The sequence below is a fragment of the Zingiber officinale genome, chromosome 9B (assembly GCF_018446385.1).
Source record: "Zingiber officinale cultivar Zhangliang chromosome 9B, Zo_v1.1, whole genome shotgun sequence".
Taxonomy (NCBI): domain Eukaryota; kingdom Viridiplantae; phylum Streptophyta; class Magnoliopsida; order Zingiberales; family Zingiberaceae; genus Zingiber; species Zingiber officinale.
Genome location: NC_056003.1, coordinates 81,835,332 through 81,854,925, shown reverse-complemented (window position 1 = coordinate 81,854,925; position 19,594 = coordinate 81,835,332). Strand labels below are relative to the sequence as shown.

Genomic DNA, 19,594 nt, shown 5'->3' with positions numbered 1-19,594 from the left:
AAGCTTAGGTGGCCGACCCTATTAAAATAGAAAAGAATTTTAATTTTAAATTTTCTTATGTGGAAGATATAATTTAAAAGAGAGATTAAAAATTAAAATATATCTTGTATAAGTTTCTATAAAAGATTAAGAAAAGAGATTAAAATCTCTTTCCTTATTTGTAGATTAAAAGGATATTTTATTTTTCTTCTTTGTAAATTATCCACATGTTGAAAAATAAAATTATAGAAATTTCTTTTTATCAATCATGAAGGGATTTTAAAGAGAAATTTTATTTTTTAAAATTTCCGGAAACAAATAAGGAATTTTAATTGGTTGATTGAAAATTACCTTATTTGCTCTTCCATGAGGTGACCGGTCATGACATGGGTTATTAGGAAATTTTATTTAATTTTTCTTAATTAATTCATGTCAAGGAAAGTTAAAGAAATTTTATTGTGATTAAATTTCCTTATTTGCCAAAGCTAAGGATTATAAAAGAGGGGGTTTGGGTGCCTTCAAGGATAACAACTTCTATTCTATTTCTCCCTCTTTTCTTCCTTGGTGTGGTCGGCCTCTCCCTTTTCTCTTCTCTCCATCTTTGTGGCCGAACCTCTTCTTCCTCTTGGAGATCAAGTGGTGGCCAGACCTTAGCTTGGAGAAGAAGGAGAGAAAGCTTGCATCCCTTGGAGCTTGGTTGGTGGAAAAGGTTCTTCATCCTTTGGAAGTTTTGTGCTTGGCCGAAACTTGAAGGAAGGAGAAGAATGTGCTAGATAGTTCTCGTCTCAGAAGATCGTTGCCTACACAACGTCCGAGATTAGAAGAGGACACTACAAGAAAAAAGTCTAACAACAACGGTTTTTCACCGTTGTCGTAGCCCCTTTCGGACTGTTGTTAAAGGTCGTGTTGTTAAAAGGGGTGCCCAAAGACAACAGTTTTTAACCGTTGTCTTTGAAGGCAAAGACAACAGTTTTACAACGGTGAAAAACCGTTGTCTTTTCCTTCAAAGACAACAGTTTTTCACCGTTGTCTTTGAGCGTCTACCTTTAATAACAGAGTCTTCAACAACAGTTTTAAACTATCTACGACAACGGTGAAAAACCGTTGTCTTTTTTAGATAAAAAATAAAAAAAATTAATACTCAATTTTTCAATATTATAAATCATTCAAAATATTAAATTTCAAAATAAAATTTAATATACAATTTTCTAACATTCAAAAATAATATCTATAACATTCTGAAGAAATTTCATAAGCAACCAACAAAATTTCATAAGCAACCAACAAAATGATAACACTATTAAAATAAAGGTAGAACAATATAACATGAGATTTTCTAATCTGTTTTGACTGTTGAACTTTTGCTCCTAATCTGTTTCAAGGACCGCAGCGCTGCTACGGTGCTCTTCATGTATAAGCTCTGCATATATTTAATCTCCTCCAACTCCGGAACCCTCCCACCTGATTGTGCCGGCTTTGGCACTCCATTTTGTCCGTCGCATTCTGCTGAAATTGACAGGTGGTTGCTGGGGAAGAGGTGGTCGAGCATAGCCACACACTCCTTCACGAGTTTGTATATATAGGAGATCAGTTGTAAAGAATGGCTACTGCAGCACCTTTTCGATGAATGGCTGCCTGATAAGTGCTTCTGTTCTCTTGTCATACTTCTTCAGTATTTTCACTAGACCTGAATTCATCACCACAAGAATAATAAACCATCTAAATGAGTGCACAAATTTTAAAAAAAAAAAGAGCCAGAAGAAAGGACAGAACAGTTAATCAATAACACTCAGATAATTGTAAACTATAATTAGGCTCTGATTATGGCTATGCTAACATGAGTTTCCTTGTTAACAAATTGAGAAATAATTGTTTGGAGAAATTAACAAACAAGACATGTAATATCTAAAACAAATGGGAGAATTTGATACCTAAATAAAATCAACCTTGTTCAGTCAATGTAAAATCAGTTAAACTGCATTGGTAGTAGGCAAATAACATAAAAAAATTTGTTGTGGAAGTTATAATGAGAGTGGATTGATTGTTTCACCAATGACGAGAAATATTACTGTGTGATTTGAAGAAGAAATCCAAACATCTATTCTGCTGAATGCTAATTTATCATAACCTAGCAAAATAAATTTACCAAGCTACTCCAACGCCCTTCTTAATCAATCTGATCAATTAGTAAACATGATTGTAGAATAAAACCCATAAATTACCTCTGAAGCGAAAGTGCTAAGTTTATACTGGACTGAATGTAATTCATACACCATATGGATTGTTTGCAATGAAAATTACAAGCTCCAAAAAAAAATAAAGGTTTGGAACATAAAGGGATATCAATCCATCACAACTTAGATTGTTTGGAGGATCCACAGAAGTGTATTAATTTACATGTTAGAATACTGAAAATAAGCTATAGTGAAATCTTTAATGTGTACCATGGACTACATAAGAATAGATCAAGAAAAAGTTGAATTCTTACGGAAACCTACCCGTGTAGTTAATTACGTGATCTTCTCCTTAGCCTTTACTTTCCTTTGAACATTCTTCCTTGATAGTGATCTTCAAAATTATATTAATTGTCAAGATGCATGCTATAAAACTGTTCAAACAATCACTTAGATAAAGCACAAACAATCACTTTGTTTGTGCTTCAAGATCCTACAAAGATTGAATTGCACATGGCAAAGATGTCGTCAGCCTGCAAACTTCTCGCTTAAATCTATTTCCAAACATGAAATACTAGTAGCGATATTGAAACTAAGCATGTAATGAAACTAAGCATGGAATGTAACTTAGAGCATTAAAGAAAGCTAATCTGCCCTAGCCTAATTGCATTCAAATGAAGAACAAAACTTATAGCAATTGCAAAAGATAAGACAAGCAAACATTAAGTGAAATAAAGTGCACGAATTTAAACCTACTGTTGGAAGAAACATTTTGTCGAACACCTTATGAGCATAAATCGAAATGACATGAGTACGTGCAAATCTAAAACAAGGGAGAACAACTCAATACAAGCATCAAACAATCAACTAAAAGAAACATCACTATCAATTCGAATCAAGTGAAGAAACTGCAACAAACAAAAGCTGTCCAGATCTGTTGAAGAATTGCTGATCGAACTTGAAGACTGTTGTGGAAGAAAAGGTGGAGCTGTGACTGGCCAAATCTGGTCCGGATGAAGGAAGTAGTGCTGGAATTGAAGTCTGCTGTGCTGACCAAATCTGGAGAAGATGTTGCTGCTCGAACTCAGAACTCGGAGGAATGAAGTCGCCTGTTGAATCTGTCGCGAACCCTAGCCCGCGAGAGGAAGAAATGCCGCGAACACAGAGGACGTCGCGAACAGAGAGAAGACTGAGCGGTAGAGGCAAAATTCCTTGGCTGCAGTGTGAATAGAAGAAGGAAGGAGATGGTGTCCGGCCAGCGCCGGTGGTTGAGTAGAGGTGGCCGCCGGCCGTCGGTGAAGGAGAAGAAACGGCAGTCGCGTGAGAAGGAGCCGAACGGGAGAAGATGCGATGCCCCCCATCAGAAATGCTTGCTTTGTGGATTTGATCCGACGGTCCTGATCAACCCAGATCCGAAGGAGTGGCTGAGATCAAATTTGAGTGAACGATCGAGATCAACTGAAACTCATTGAATGGTCCGGATGGCTAGATCAAGATGAGCGACTCAGATCACGCCAGATCTACACAGATTGGCCAAAATCAACCAGATCTTGATGAACGGTTAGAATTAATCAGATCTGAATCTTTCATTTAATTTGCTTCAGATTTGATCCAATGGCTAAAATTTCTTCAGATTGGACTTCTCATTGACTCAAGTCTTTAGGTTCAATTTGGATCAACTTGAGCTCAATCCCTAGAAAATAAAAGTGCATAATTATAAGTAGAAATCCATAAAAATAGGAAGAATTATAACAAAACTCATAATATAAATCCAACTTAATAAACATGATAAAAATCAACAATTAATCATATGAAAGGATTAAAACATGAAAATTAAGGGTAGAAATAATATATCAAAATGCTAATTATCAAGGGCTCGGGAGGTTATTGTGGCGGTGAGCTGGGACAGAGGAATAGGGCAATGCCAACACTAGAGTAAAGATCGGTTAGAGCAAACCTGGTTCGATCGTCGAAGCTGCGATGTGTAGAGAGGCGCCGCAGGAGGTTAGATCTTGGGTTCAAACCCCTCTTAACCGGAGATCCACCAATGCAGGGTCGGCGACTCTAGGAGAAGAGAAATCTCCGGATGGACTCCAGTGATCAGTGGAGAAGAGCCTTAGCCGGCGGTGGACGCTTGGTGCTAGCGCGATCGATTTCCTCGTGGCTTCGGCGTCGGGGAAGAGTTAGGGCTCGGCGACGACAGCTATGGCGTTGATCGGAGCAAGGCACGACTCAATGAGGCTTCAGCCGACGTTGAGTAACTCTTGGCTGGTGGTTATGTATGCGGGGAGAAGAAGTATTGCGGCGTCGATAGGCGGCGAGGATCAGCGTCGGGTTGGGAAGGAGGGGAAAGGGGAATCGACAGTGGTGACCTAGCCTCACGCGAACAAAAAAACACTTTGTTCATGAGTTTTTTTTCGTGAAGTTAAAAAAAACTATTATTTTTTTGGGATTCAACAACATTCAATAGACAACAGTTTAATAAAACTATTGTATATTATCATGTAAGCAACGCTAAAAGACAACAGTTTTTTAAAACCGTTGTCTTTGACATACATTAGACAACAGTTTTTTAAAAATCGTTGTCTTTGACATACATTAGACAACAGTTTTTTAAAAATCGTTGTCATTTAAAAAAAATTATGGTGAGCAACAACGGTTTTCAATAAAACCGTTGTTAAATGGCAAAAAGACAATAGTTTCTCGAAAAACTGTTGTCTATTAGGTGTGGTTAAATCTAAAATTTCTTGTAGTGGGAATATGGTAGAAGATCAAGAGGTCATTATTCACAAAGAAAGGTATAACTAATAATTGTTTTTCGCATCATGTTAGTTTTGTTTCTTTGTAAAAATACCAAATACAAGAGGCATGCGATTCTAGTTTTTCAAATTAGTTTTCGAAGTTGTGTTCTTTTATTTTTTTTCTTTTTCTTGTGATTTGATTGTTCTTAGTGGTTAACCTAGGGTTACTATGGGAAGGTTAAATATTTAATTTCCTTAAAAGGCTTTGTCTAGTCGGTGGTGATTGCTCCCATATCCAAGAAGGTTATGTGCCTCGCCATGTAGTACTGGAAGCCGATTTTGGAAATAGATATTTAATTGTCTTTGTGACCTAGGTGATTTGGATTGAACGTGTTAAGTTCCGCAGGAGATCCAAGTCTAAACCTAAAAGAACAAATAAATTAAACTTAGGATCAAACGTGTTAAGTTCCGCAGGCGATCCAAGTTTAATTTAAAAGAACACATGGTAGTTAGGAAAAAGTTCAGACCTTTGTACAAAATTTTTGTACAGTGGAACCAGGTTTTCCGAGTAGCAACCAACATTTTTCTCTATCGAAAGAAAAGAATCAAGTGTGGCATGTGGATCAATTTTTACTCTTATTGGAATATTAATCTTGGTGCATGATGACATCTAAAATTCTCTTTAGATTGTTCCTATTTGACTTAACATTTTTAATCAGATTTCATTTGATTTCGCTTTTCAGTCCGACTTGAAGGAGGGACATCTAATGATATCCGGATTTATCTCTGACCTAATCCTATTCGACCTAGTACTTTTAATCGGACTTCATTTGCCTTCGGTCCTCAATCCGACTTGAAGGAGGGACATTTGATGATATCCGAATTTATTTCCGAGCATCTCGAGTCGCTAGAGTATTCTCCTGAGCAATCACATTCCCAGATGCACAGTGAAGCTACATTAGCACTATAGTGTTTTGGAAACCATTTTAATCTCTTGGGTAATCCAAGTGTCCAAAGACTATAATACAACATTGCTACAGAAACTATAGTTTCTAGAAACCATTCTTTCTCCAAGCAATCTAACTGTCCAAATGCTACAGTACAACACGACTACAGTAATTAAAGTATTGTTGTAGTGTTTTTGGAAATCATTCATTCTCCAAGCGATCCAAGTGCCTCAATAATACAGTACAACACTCTACAGTAGCTACAGTGATGCTACAATATTTCTGGAAATCAATTTAATCTTCCAAACACTCACGTTCCCCTATATACTAGTATCATACTATTATGTGAGCTATAGTAAAACAAAGTTACGATGCTATGAAAATTGATCCATTCTGCCAAGCAATATTATCAAGTTCTGCCGAGCATCAGAGGCTTTGAAGTTTTTGGTTAATAATACGTGGTGATCGATGAATGGAAAAGTAGGTGACAGTTATTGGATCTAGTCCCCTAATCGCTCCTTAAGCGGATAGCTAATCGGCTACATGGTGAATCCCTTCCAAAAGGCTATATAAAGAGTGGAAGGAGGTAAGTCACAGGTATGTTGATCTTCTTCTTCTCGTAAGTGAAGACATCTCCTCTCCATCAAGCTTCTCTCTTCTTTCTTTATTCCATCTTCTTCCTTCTTCTCATTGATTGACTTGAGTGTCGGATGCGTCGTGCTGGCAAACTAGCCCAAGCTTACATCTCAGAGCATCGGATCTCGTGAGTTGAAAGGACAATCAAAGCTTTTTAGAGAGGAGGAGCCCGAGCGAGTGAAAAAAGAGGCCATCAGTTATCATGACTGTCAAAGGTATATGTCTCTCGCTAATGTTGAATTAGCATAGAGTTAATTCCATCTCAAACGGACTAACGAAGTCTTCTAACATATAATAACGGATTATAATTATCCATGTGAAGCATTCTAGACTCAAAATTAAGAGATTTATTAGCAATGTGTAAAAAGTTAGTTAAATTGAATTAATTGATCAAGTCGATATAAATTAAAAGTTCAGTTCGATTAATTTATATTTGTTTAAAAAAAATATTGATTATTTCAATTAAAGCAGTTCAATCTTTATTTTAAAAATTTAAATTCAATTAAACTTATTAAACTGAATTCGGCTATACTCAAATCGAAATGAGTTTAAAATTCCTAATTAAGTAATCCTTGACTCCCTCTCGAGTCTCGATTTTATCGTAAGTTTGGATATTTCGGTTTGGATTTAATCGATTTTTTATTAGTTCAGTTTCTTCAGTATCTATATGAAAGTTGGATAGGATTGGTTATGTAAAAATAAAATTATTTATTCAATTTCAATCTAAACAATCCGGTCGGTTCAATTACTAACTGATTGCTCACCGTTAAGATTTACTTTGCTAGTTATTACTATAACTAAAGCTTTCATACCATTTTCCTTGTTGGGTGTGAATTATTAGATAATAGTATTCCTGATTTATAAGAGACTTCTCTTAGCATTTTCTATTTTAGTATATCCAGTTTCCAGTTCCCTTTATATTACTTCTAAGCAAATTGGATGGCTAAGAGTTGCACAGACAAGGCAAAATGAATAGATTGAACTAGCAGGATGGACCAAACAAATCAAACCAGCCAACAAACAAGATGAGATGGCCTAACAGAGAGAAGTAAATGGGCAATGTAGGCTGAGGGTTCAGCTGCTATAAAGGATTTCAACAATTCCTCTAGTTGTCAACAATTCGTCAGTTAAGTCATTAAGATCGGATAAAAATGTATTGAAAAGTTTGATTAATTCAATTGAAAATTAAATTAATGTTTTATTAGTTTGGTTTGTTTGATTCTTTTTAAAAGTTGGATCAGTTAGGTTAATTCGAAAAAAAGTTTAGTTTATTTGATTTCAATTAAATTGATTCGATTGGTTCAATTTTGACCCGATTAATAGCCCTAGAGTTGGTAGATTAAGTTCGGTTTAATGGCAGGAATCAAATCAAATGTGTTGTTTTCTCAAAATTTAACCAACTGGCTTGATTTGGGCTTGGGCCTGTAAATAGAAAATCATTTAGATCTGGTTGAAATATTTTGAAACAATTCCTTAAACTTTTAGATTTAGACGCAGTTGAAATCTGGAGCTAAAACTAACTCAATTATTACCTTATTAGTTTAAAATGTGTGTGTAAACTAATTATACACAAATTTAAACTAAAATGTATGTGTAAAACATCATAAATCACAAATAGATGATACATTTAGTTTATTTAGATAATTTAAAACTCAAATTAGTGTAACACATATATGTATAATATAAAATTAAAGAAATAAGATCAAACGTGTTGTTTAATCAAAGTTTAACTCAATTATTATCTTATTAGTTTAAAATTCGGTTTTGAGTTGATTACTCTACCCTTGAATTGGTAGATTGGAAGAGCACATATCTCCTGGATCATTTTTTTTTTTTTGTGATCCAGGGAATATGTCATTCATATTTGTGGTTGGATCGCGGTCGTGATCCGGTCGTAAATGGTTGCGATCTCTTCTTGGGTTCACCGTCCCCATCAGGTTATAGTTTTTGTTTGGAGCGGACGGCCGAAAGCCGTCCGAAGGCCTCCGGTGGTGGATAAGTGGTCAGGTTACTGGGTACCGAGCGAAGGTGTCCTCCAGGCGGCCTCCGGCCGCCCGCTCCGAACAAAAACTATAATTTAATGGAGACGGTGAACCCAAGAAGAGATCGCAACCATTTACGGTTGGATCGTGACCGCGATCCGACCGCAAATACGAGTGGTACATCTCCTGGACCACAAAAAGTGGTCCAAGAGATCCTGCCTCATATTGGAATTGGTTTAATAGCTCTAAATCACGGCCATGATCTAACTGTAAATGCGAATGATATATCCCTGGACCATAAAAAATGATTTAGGAGATCCTGTCTCAAATTGGAATCGGTTTAATAGATCCAAATCACATTTGAATAAGATCAAACGTGTTGTTTGGTCAAAGTTTAACGCTTGATTTTGGGCTTTGGGTCTGGGTCTCTAAATAGAAAAGCTATTTAGATCCAATTGAAATCTTTAAAAACACTCCCTCGAACTTTTAGATTTAGACCCAGTTGAAATCTGGAGCTAAAATATATATTACATTAATTTGAGTTTTAAATTATCTAAATAAGCTAAATGTATCATCTTTTAAGTATTTGTTATTTATGGTGTTTTCCACACATTTTAGTTTCAAATTGTATATAATTAGTTTAAAATGAATAATAATTTAATGTAATTTATTTATTATAATAACCACGTCACTAGTTGAGCTAAGTAGAAATTCAATAGTATATACGGTTAAATAAGTTCAACACAACAAACAAATCGAGATACTATTAAGCTCAGCTCAACTTATTCACAATTATACTCACAAAAGTAGAATTCTTATCTGAACAGAGATGGAACACATCTCCAGTCATCTCTCCTTGTATCTTCCATTAAACAATCAGCTAATACCTAACAAAACTAGTTATTACAGAGACGTGTCTGCTTCTGATCCTTCACTAAACACAAAGGGTATAAAGAATAATAATACCTTTGGGGCCTCGACAGTTGACATGGATCACAAAACCTTTGGATCTTCAACAGTCAGTTGTCATGGATGACACACATCATCATTCACAATGCAATCAAGCCTTTGAACACATCATCATTTCCTTAATATTTTTCTGCTCCCCATGCAAAGCACACAGTTCACCAAAGGGTCTGGATTCATCTCAACAGTGACCGAAGACACCTCGAGCTGATACATCGCCACATCTCCTCCATGGCTCCAATTATTTTCATTAAATCATCAAATGGAGGAGGTTGAGCCACATCCTGTCACCATCAACTTGCTCTTAAACTAAACGCCATCTGCACTTAAAAAAAATATCAGTCATCACGGTATCTTTTGAATAGAAAAGTACATGGAGCAGCCACATCAGTTGCCTATAAATCCATATGCGCTCACTTCTCATACTAAAAACAAAGACCGCATTCCAGTTTCAATCATCAAGTTGGAGGCAAGGCAAGAGGAGAAATGAAGGTGAGACTAATGCATTTTGTTTTGGTCTCACAAAGTTCCACAACAGTGATAAAGGGGTGTTTGGTGTGGACATATATCACACCAAATCAAATTGATTGTTTGATTTCTGTTTATAAAGTAGGTGAAGTTTTAATTTTGGTTCACTTTCCATGTGAAACATGTGCAACCTGTTAACCTAAATGGCAATACACTTGTTTATTGTCAATCCAAGGTATAATAGTGTGGAGGGGTCTCATTGATATTCAAACATATTCAATACTTGACTTGCATTTTGATTTGATTTTTCATATTATAAGAAGGAAAAAATTCATGCTCTTGTTATTTTTATTTTTTTTTTAAATTTAAGCTAACAGATCGAAATCAAACCGATAGGTTTATTAGTTAGTATTCAGCTCAGTTTCAAACTGTATAGAAGTTGGTTTTGGTTTGAAATGTCCAAACCAAAATATTTTTATCTGATTCAAAATTTTGGTGTCATTTAGGGACTTAGATGGATAGTCAAGACTCTTCACAATCACAAGAGAGGTGCCAAGAGCCAGTGCAACTGGGAATTACATGGTAATCTTTAGATTTCAATACACATTTGTATCGAGTAGAATGAGTGATTTGAATTTGAGTACCTGATTATGGTTGCTCCTTGTTAATTCTGCCCTACAGGATGCACTGCTGAAGAAGGCAAACCCCACGATGCACTGATAAACTGTCAAGAATGTTTAGGATCTGATAACAGGACAGAAATTGGCAAAATGGGCAAGGAGAGTACTGAATTCAGAGTTTTGGAGGATGCTAACATTGAAAGAATTATCTTCTATGATGCATTGCGGATGAAACTTCTCAAAAGCCTTTACTATGATCATCACCAGCAGTTTTCCCAGTCTGCGATTGAAGAGATCTGCAAACATTGCATGAGTTGTAGCCAACAATGCAATTTTATGGACTGTCAGAATGCTACCTATTTAAGACGCTAGAGCAATAAACTCTGAGCTAGTGAGGCCAGTGAAGAAACACGCTACATTTAGTTTTACAATATTAACTAGAAATCATTGGATTGCTTTACTTACTTTCCCTTGCAAAGATATTAATTTTCTGAGAGCTCCTTTTGGAGCATTGAGTGAAAGTGAAACCCTCTCCAGTGAGCTTTGTAACGTTGATCCCTGTTATCGAGTGAAAGATGATGCGACAATAGTTAACTAAACTAATGAATAATAGAATCCACTACTGTATTTGACATAGTATAATAACACCTATTGGGCTAATGAAAACCAAAGTTAAGTACTTATGATCCAAATTACTAAACAAATAGACGTAAGAGTCAGAGCTTCTCATTTGGAGATTTGAGTTTGGACATATAAAATCACTTACCGAAGATGATGCACAAATGCCAAACTGCAAAGAACTGACATCCAGGATAAATAATTGATAGCAAGATCTTGACTGAACTGATCACAAACAAGATATCGATTACAAAATAAACTCATGTGAGCTGATGTATCTCATAAAAGTATCAGTCAATATATATTGCTGAGAATGTAATTTCCTTTCTGAAGGAAATTTAGTAAGCAGTGTTACCTCAGCCCCTGGTCCAGGAGAGCATGTCAGGATCACCTGAACAACACATGGATAACCATTGCTTCTTCGTATACTGTAACCTCCAGGAACAATCCTATAAGGAGAATTACAAAGAATATTGTTATCACTCTCGCAAGTAATAGAACAAGCATTGTACATGAGGCGCAGAAGTAATACATGAGACTGCTACCTGGATTTGCTTTCCCATCTATCTGGTACATAATATGGAATAGGGATCATCTAAGGGATTATTCACATTCTGTGTATAAGCTAGACTATGGGGTATGAACAAGTCGTGAGAAATTTTTCATTGAGAGGTACAATTACAACGATCAAACAAATTCTCAGGCAAACAGCTCTGACGCAAATCAACTTGGGATGGTAAAAAGCAAAACTACATTACCCTTTTGAATTTCATATTAAACATCATCCTTTCTAATTTTACTAGGAGACAATCATATGCAAAATTATTTATTGCATGCTACTTCTGCCTTCAGTTTTGCTCCAATAAAATTTCCTCAGTTGGGCTTTAGACAACTTCTCCAAACACATGATCTTATACAAATTGAATACGGGCTTACATTTTCCATAACAAAGTATCATTTGCTGTACAAAAAATATACATTGCACTCAAATACAACTAATGCTTAGTTGCTGGAAAAAGTTTCAAGCCGAAGTCTTCCAGTTGTACAAAAACTGCGTCTTAATTCTGTCAGCATTAGTGATGTGCACCTTCAGAAGCTTCACAAATTGCTTCCGCAGAACAAACGCGAGTGGAAGTGATAAAGAAACAGACATCAGCTCCCTATGAGAACACATCTTTTGGAGGTTTCTTGAATCCATCACTTGGCCTGTAAACATCATATCAAATCTTTCACCATGGAACATGCTTTCTGTTGGCTAGAGTGAGATTTTTAAGAGGAGAATCTCACCAAACACAGATGAGAAAAATAAATAAATAAAGGATCTACACAATCATTTCCTGCACTAGAAAGGAAATGCAAGATTCTGCATTAGGACAAGAAAGATAAAGGACATGCACAATCATTTCGCAAACCAGAAAGGAAATACATCATTCAGCAATTAAGCTCAAGATACAATGCAACCATTTATGTGGGACTCTTGTGGCCCTATTACCTGGTCCTAAATTTGATAACCACAGATCAAATTCAATTTCCAAGTAATGGATAATTTGAGTATGGTAAATCACTATTATGACTAAAGAAGGTAAGACAATGCAAGGCTTCCAACTAATAGGTCTTAATATACATGTATGTCAGATATGCATGCCCATTTAACTCAACAACAAAGGCTGCGGTTAAAGTTTCCCAATTAAACAACCTCAAGAGATGAAGATAAGAGATTCAGCAGCATGTCATATTTGGTAATTACAAAAAGAGTGCAAAGAGATACAGGAGGATAAATGAAATGAGAAAACATAATAGAGTCTTGAATATGCACATCTCCTTTACATATAAGTGATTTAATAAAAACAAAGAACGTCTTACTTAGAAACAATTAAATTGTATTCCTGAACATAAACTCATCAAAGTTCGAGTCGAAAAGAGTTGCTTATTGTTAGTAATGAAAATACATAAATTAAAAATGAAGAACAAATTGGTCAAATTTGTGATAAATTAGCAATTCTGCATTCAACAGACAAGAATATATTATGCCAAATACAAATAAAAAAACAAAACAATGCTAAAAGTTAATTTTAAGGTTAAATTTTTTGTATATTTCTTAAGCCTAGTGCAACTTATCAAGTAGTCAGAAAATGTAAGCAATTTTAAGCAACTATCCTATAACAGCAGAAGGAAAGAGAGATACAGAAGATTTTGAAAATTTACCATAGAACCATTGGACTCCCACACCAGTTGGTTGCACGATATCAAAACAAGCATAATGACTTCAAAATCTATCACTTCCGACAGTGTAATTGGCTACATTGTTAGTTTCTCCACGGGTTCATCTACCACCCCATAATCAATGCTCAGTTCTCTCAGTGGAGGTATGTTCTCCATTGCAAAGATCATAACATGAGGATATGACAAATTATTATGATCGAATAGTACAAATTGTGCAAACACATTTGGTCTGCAACTATGACTCAGATAACATGCGACATTCCTTGATCTTGAAACATCAATTGAGAAGTCTAAGCTTGGCACGATAGGATAATTAGGTGGAACATATTCTGGATTGACATCAGATATGTCGCCCCATTCAATCCATCTTCCTGGAAACTGGCCAGGGTGTACCAAACAATGGCCTTTGGAGGCAAGAATCTCAGTTTGTTGGCTAGTGAGTACAATGCCACTGAACTCACAAATGAATGACCCTGCTCGAATAAGATCCAGTGATCTCACTCCCCATCCTGTCTCATTTGAACGAAACACTTCCAACCGATGCTTCACCCCTTTTTGGCTCACTCGGTTGGGACAACTTGGCGGACAACTGCATGAGGGGCCACACTCATATATCAATGGCTTCCCTCTCACAAGAAACCCATTTGAATCATATGGAAATTGCCCGCCATTTTTCATCACACAGAAACAACTTACTGTGCAATTTGAAACGCATGCACACCCACTGCCTCCATCAGCATTTGCCTTACCTTGAAAAGCTTCAGCTGGGAAAATTGGTCGGCAAAGATACTCAAAGAGTGATGGTTCTCGATCATCGTCAATGTCATTAAACAATGAAACAGGGAAGTTCTCCGTGCCTGTTGAGATATCAAGACTCACGTAACCAGTTGGCTTTGCACTCAACGGATTCACCTTCAACTCTTCTGCAAACTTAAGAATATCACTACCCATCTCCTCCTGGCCTTCAATTCTCAACAGCTTGTACTTGTAAATGCCAAACCCTGACTTGCCTACATCCATCCAGTATTTGACGATCTTGTAAAGGCCATCGTAGACATAAATCTTTCCTCCAGGGCTGTGACGAGACCTTATCCCACGGATCACACGAATTTCGATGCCATAATTCATACTCCGTTCCAGAGCTAGATTTCCCCCTTCCAGCTTCTGATCCATGCTATGCTTGAACATGTTGGGACCGCGGCCACCATGACCAGTGTAGACGAGCATGAGCCCACTATCCTCGTCATCCTCGTAGCCGCCTGAAACAATAATGCTTGTGGCAATGGGCTCGCCGGTGGCACTTCGACTAGCTGGAACATAGTCGATCCCTGCCTGGCTCTGCCCATGCAAGCCAAGGACGCAAAGCTCCATGCGGAAGAAGAAGATTTCACCAACCCCGATGCCAGGGATGGAACCGATGATCCTCCTGTCACGGTTGAGCCAGAGATCATGATCGGCCATGATGGTCGAGGCCTTGAGGTCGGGGCGGGTCCTCTTGCCCCAGATCGCCTCAAAGGCCTCCCCTTTCTCCTCCTCCTGGTGGAAAAACACGCGCAGAGAATCAAACGTGATACGGGTTCGGCGGACGATGTCACGGAAGTGGAGTAGGTCGGGGACGTTCATAGAGGAGGCGCGAACCATCTCTCCCGACCGAGGCTTACGCTTCTTCCGGGCGGAGACGACAGCGGGGGAACTGGCCAACGGATCTGGCGGGGCGGGGATGATAGAAAGGGGGTTATGGTTGGCGGAGGAGGAGGCATAGAGATGAGCAAGGCGGAGATACTCGGCGAAGAGCGAGGAGTTATCATAGCCGGAAGCGGGGTCGATCCGGGGGCTCGGACTCGGGCTAGGGCTAAAGATGGGGCTGGGAGGCGGCAGGAAGGGCTCAAGGGGACCCGTCGGGGCGGTTACGTCGGCATGGAGATCGTCCGCGGGCTCTAGTTTAGGCTCGATCTTGGGAAATGGGACGAGGTTGAGGTCCGGGGTGGCCGCCGGCGAAGACGGTGGCGGTATCATCGCAGCAAAGCGGCTCGGCAAGGTTCCTCTCTCGATTTGGAGGGGGAAGACAGACAACAGGATCCAGAGAGCGCAAGGGTCAAAATGGAAAGTATAACGATGTGGGTCCACGCAACAAAAGAGAAAAACAAGGTCTTTTTTGTAAATTCAGACGCCACTCTAGGTATTAGATGATGTCACGAAACGAACAGGATTCAGGCAACATGGACATGTTGCTATGCGCTGTCCAGCTTTTTCTTGAAAGAATTGTTCCTGCGTGGTGTTTAGGATGACGAAGTATGACGTCCTCACCGATTTAAACAACACCGATAGTTGGCTGTGTCACTGAGTTAAGATAATGCATCGGACTCGAACGAAAACTAATTATCTTACTAAATCACGTATTTGGTTCTGATTGAATCAAGCTCTATAATTTTTTTTGTATAAATCTTCATAAATCGCCCTTAAGTATTTAAGATCTCTACCGAATCTAAATATAAGATAAGTTTGATATGATCTTGAACATTAAGGATCCTTCATATTGCCACCTTATTATTCTATTTAGGAATCATTTTAAAAAATAAATAAAAAGATAACTGTTAAAACATCAAAGGTAAATTACTAAATCACATAGTTAAAATTATCGAATATCCATGTATATAAGTTTTAAAACCATAAAATCACATATTCAATTTCATTTTATCCCCCAATTCACTTGTGATTATCTCCAATCAATTATTATAATATACTAATTGATTCGGATAATGTTCATCAACACAATAATAGATGTCTAATAAAAGTGGAGTGACCACTAATTAAAAGTGGAGTGGGTGTCCACTAGTATGAGTGACCATTAATTAAAAATAATATGAGTGAGATGTCCACTAGTATGACTGGGGTGTCTATTAGATAAAAGGAACATGAGTAGAATGTCCACTAGTATGAGTAACCACTAATTAAAAATAGTATGAGTGGGGTGTCTATTAGGTAAAAGGAACATGAGTAGGATGTCCACTAGTATGAATGACCACTAATTAAAAATAGTATGAGTGAGATGCCCACTAGTATGAGTGGGGTATCTATTAGATAAAAGGAACATGAGTAGGATGCCCACTAGTATGAGTGACCACTAATTAAAAATAGCATGAGTGAGGTGTCTATTAGGTAAAAGGAACATGAGTGGGGTATTCTCTGAGGAAACTTGTCCACTAAATAACATTTGTGGGTGGATAAGTATTATTAGATGTCATAACTTACTAATTGAGTCTAATGTGATGCCATCACTTGTGTCTTTGTTAAGACTCCATTATGTTATCAAGATTATGTTTACCAATAGAATCCAAGGAAGGTGTTTGAGAGCTAGTAGCACTGACTTGTGTAGCGAAGTAGGAGGTGACTGCCCTTATTGATCTAGCTAAATTCTTCGAAATCCATTGTTCATTTTTCTTTATGGCATCGTAGAGGCCTTTTTAGAGTAGCACGTGTTGAGATATGTCTGGTCCGATGTATGCTAAAACATGTTTCATAAACATGCACAGCAAAAAATAAAATAATAATAATTCCTAAATTATTATATCACACGCACCACACATATACAAGGATACAACATGCCAAACATGATCGTATAATTAAATTTTTATGGAAAGTAAATTTACACTAGGTGTACTTTGCGGATGACCTGTAACGATAAGGGCATCAACCGTAGTGACGTTGTCAAATCTCGCCTCTATTTGTATTCATGCCAAGCTCCTCTAGACAACTCCTTGAGTACAAGTCTCTCCCTCGGAAGTTACTAGCCACGACCAAAGAAGAGGGATCAAGAGGAAGAGGAAGAGAAGCACACAAGGAAAAGATTTCTTTCTTGTGGTGGTCACAACAACAAGGGGAAGGGCTTCCCCTTGTTGGCGGAGGCAAAGAGAGAGGGGAGAGGGAGAGGAGAAGAGAAATTGGGTTAAGATTTTTCAAAAATCTTACAAGCCAATTAATGATCTCATGTATAAAATCTTCTCTCAACCATATCAATATATGACCCTCATTAATGAGTTGGATTAAAAAGTCCAAATCTAACCCATTATCCCTTAACTAAAAATTAGCCTATTAATTTTTTTTGTTTGGTTTACAAGTAAACCAAGTTGGTTCATGACTAATTCATGATTAAACCAAATATGGTCCAACTCTTCCATAAGAGATGTGACTCATCCGCGCTTCCATTGCGACAAATATTTTCATATTTATTTTATGTATGATCCAACCAAATATTTATCTCTTGATCTATGAATTATATTCTTTAACTTGTTTTATGTCTTTTAGAGACTTGTTAGTGCGTGTGACCCAATAGGTTCTCGGTTTATCTTGGCCGTCCATAATTAACTACTTAATTATAGAACAATCATGAGTGACATCTAGTAGTACATCATGATCTCTAGTTAGCCGGAAAATCATAGTTGATCTTAGAATTAATTCTAAATCCTTCAGCAGCTACAGTGAGTCGCGCCTCATTCTTTTCACTCGTCTTATACCCACTTAGTTCAAGACATGGTCTATGTGTCTTGTCCCTACTAGGCTGACTACGCCACACCTAGCCCAAATAATACTTTCTCGTTCTGCAGATTCAAATTACTCATACATGTGTACAAGAGTTTTGCACTCTTAACATGTGATGCTTTGGCCAAAGACTTTGAGTAATAATTCTAACGAGTGGTCATAGGGTATACGTCTCCTCGCAAGGAGTGGTGAATCCTCTGCGGGCTATCCAAACACCTTAGGGTACTTTAACTTATATCCAATCATCCCGGGTCCACACCTCAATGAGATGTTTGCTTAAGATATCAAAGTATAAGTCTCCATAACCAAGATGACTTGTATACCTCAAGTCGAAGGAAACTTGTACTCGTACTACAGTAAGAACTTCACAGACATATCTATATATATGCAGCGAACAATATGAAGTCTTACAGCGAGTCACTCCAATGAACTAGTTATCATAACCAGCATCCATGTTTAACTCTCGACATCCCAATGTCTCCAGCCAATGAGAAAATAGTTGCTTGGCCAAACTAAGGAGTATAACACGTGTTAGTCTTATAGAATTGATGATGTTCAAATGCATCAATTCGACGACTAAGGAAATTTTAATATATTCATAATTGCACTTATAGAGATAATCACTAGTTACAATCTAATCACAAATTCTCTCATGCTATGAATTATATTACGGGCATTCAATAAATGAGTTTAAGATAATCAAACATATAATATGTACTCAAATAGTGAATCTATACTTATCAAATAAATAGAAAAAATCGTAAGGCGATTGCCTTAGGACATTCTTCAAATTCTAACAGCACGCAGGAGTAGAAGTTGTTTGAAATGATGTGTTGAAGTTGCTGGTCGAAGCCTCCTTTTATAACCCCATTCGAGCACTTAGATCCACTCCCAGGCGCTTGGACTATGCTAACGTGGCAAGCTCTCGTTGAAACTGTTGGTGCAACCTTAGGTCAAGGTTGACCTGGTTGACCTGACTCGAGTTGACCTGACTCGAGTTGTATTTTGATGTTTGACTTAGGAAGATTGTTGGTGCAACCTTAGGTCAAGGTTGACCTAGTTGAGTTGTATTTTGATGTTTGACACTCGTGGAAGAGTTGTATTCTTGATATGGGACAAGAATAGATGTTTGGGAGATTATTGGTGCAACCGTAGGTCAAGGTTGACCTGGTTGACCTGATTCGGGAAAGAGTCCAAGTATGGAGACTTGGCAACGGAAAAAGTCCAAGCAGGGAACTTGGCACTGGAAAAGTCCAAGCAGGGAGCTTGGCACGCGAAAAGTCCAAGTGTGGAGACTTGGCACGGGAAAAGTCCAAGTATGGAGACTTGGCACGGAGAAGTCCAAGCAGGGAGCTTGGCACGAGGGAAAGTCCTAACTGGGATGTTAGGCAGTGCGGAAAGTCCTGGTGAGTGAAGCCAGGCAGCGGGAAAGTCCTAACTGGGATGTTAGGCAGGTGGAAAGTCCTGGTGAGTGAAGCCAGGCAGTGGGAAAGTCCTAACTGGGATGTTAGGCAGTGTGGAAAGTCCTGGTGAGTGAAGCCAGGCAGTGGGAAAGTCCTAACTGGGATGTTAGGCAGTTGGAAAGTCCTGGTGAGTGAAGCCAGGCAGTGAGAAAGTCCTAACTGGGATGTTAGGCAGTGTGAAAATCCTGGTGAGTGAAGCCAGGTGAAAGTCCGGGTGAGTGAAGCCAGGCAAAGGAAA

At 37.9% G+C, this 19,594-nt stretch overlaps 2 protein-coding genes and 2 long non-coding RNA genes across 7 annotated transcripts; 1 reads left to right on the top strand and 3 right to left on the bottom strand.

Moving 5' to 3' along the window:
- Positions 1–1,313: 1,313 nt before the first annotated feature.
- LOC122022282 lies at positions 1,314–3,411 on the bottom strand. 2 transcript variants are annotated; one of them, XR_006122926.1, is made up of 3 exons: positions 2,478–3,388; positions 1,596–1,666; positions 1,314–1,482 (listed from the first exon to the last, which is right to left on the bottom strand). It is a non-coding gene; the product is annotated as an uncharacterized LOC122022282 (long non-coding RNA). The 2 variants fall into 2 exon arrangements; XR_006122925.1 differs by lacking the exon at positions 1,314–1,482 and having other exon boundaries at positions 1,641–1,666; positions 2,478–3,411.
- Positions 3,412–9,241: 5,830 nt separating this feature from the next.
- Positions 9,242–11,084, bottom strand: LOC122023906. The gene is made up of 4 exons (XR_006123251.1): positions 10,979–11,084; positions 10,709–10,809; positions 10,538–10,617; positions 9,242–9,745 (listed from the first exon to the last, which is right to left on the bottom strand). It is a non-coding gene; the product is annotated as an uncharacterized LOC122023906 (long non-coding RNA).
- LOC122023905 lies at positions 9,746–11,252 on the top strand. The gene is made up of 3 exons (XM_042582329.1): positions 9,746–9,917; positions 10,400–10,475; positions 10,575–11,252. The coding sequence occupies exons 1-3, from the start codon at positions 9,912–9,914 to the stop codon at positions 10,883–10,885; spliced, it is 393 nt and encodes a 130-aa protein (XP_042438263.1). The 5' UTR covers positions 9,746–9,911; the 3' UTR covers positions 10,886–11,252.
- Positions 11,253–11,956: 704 nt separating this feature from the next.
- LOC122023903 (histone-lysine N-methyltransferase family member SUVH9-like) lies at positions 11,957–15,441 on the bottom strand. Of its 3 annotated transcripts, none has more exons than XM_042582326.1 (2): positions 13,337–15,441; positions 11,957–12,337 (listed from the first exon to the last, which is right to left on the bottom strand). In XM_042582326.1, exon 1 carries the CDS (start codon positions 15,368–15,370, stop codon positions 13,430–13,432), a length of 1,941 nt encoding a protein of 646 aa, XP_042438260.1. In that variant the 5' UTR covers positions 15,371–15,441; the 3' UTR covers positions 11,957–12,337; positions 13,337–13,429. The 3 variants fall into 3 exon arrangements, with proteins under 3 accessions (XP_042438260.1, XP_042438261.1, XP_042438262.1); XM_042582327.1 differs by having other exon boundaries at positions 12,330–12,468; XM_042582328.1 differs by lacking the exon at positions 11,957–12,337 and adding an exon at positions 12,349–12,473.
- Between the last annotated feature and the right edge of the window lie 4,153 nt (positions 15,442–19,594).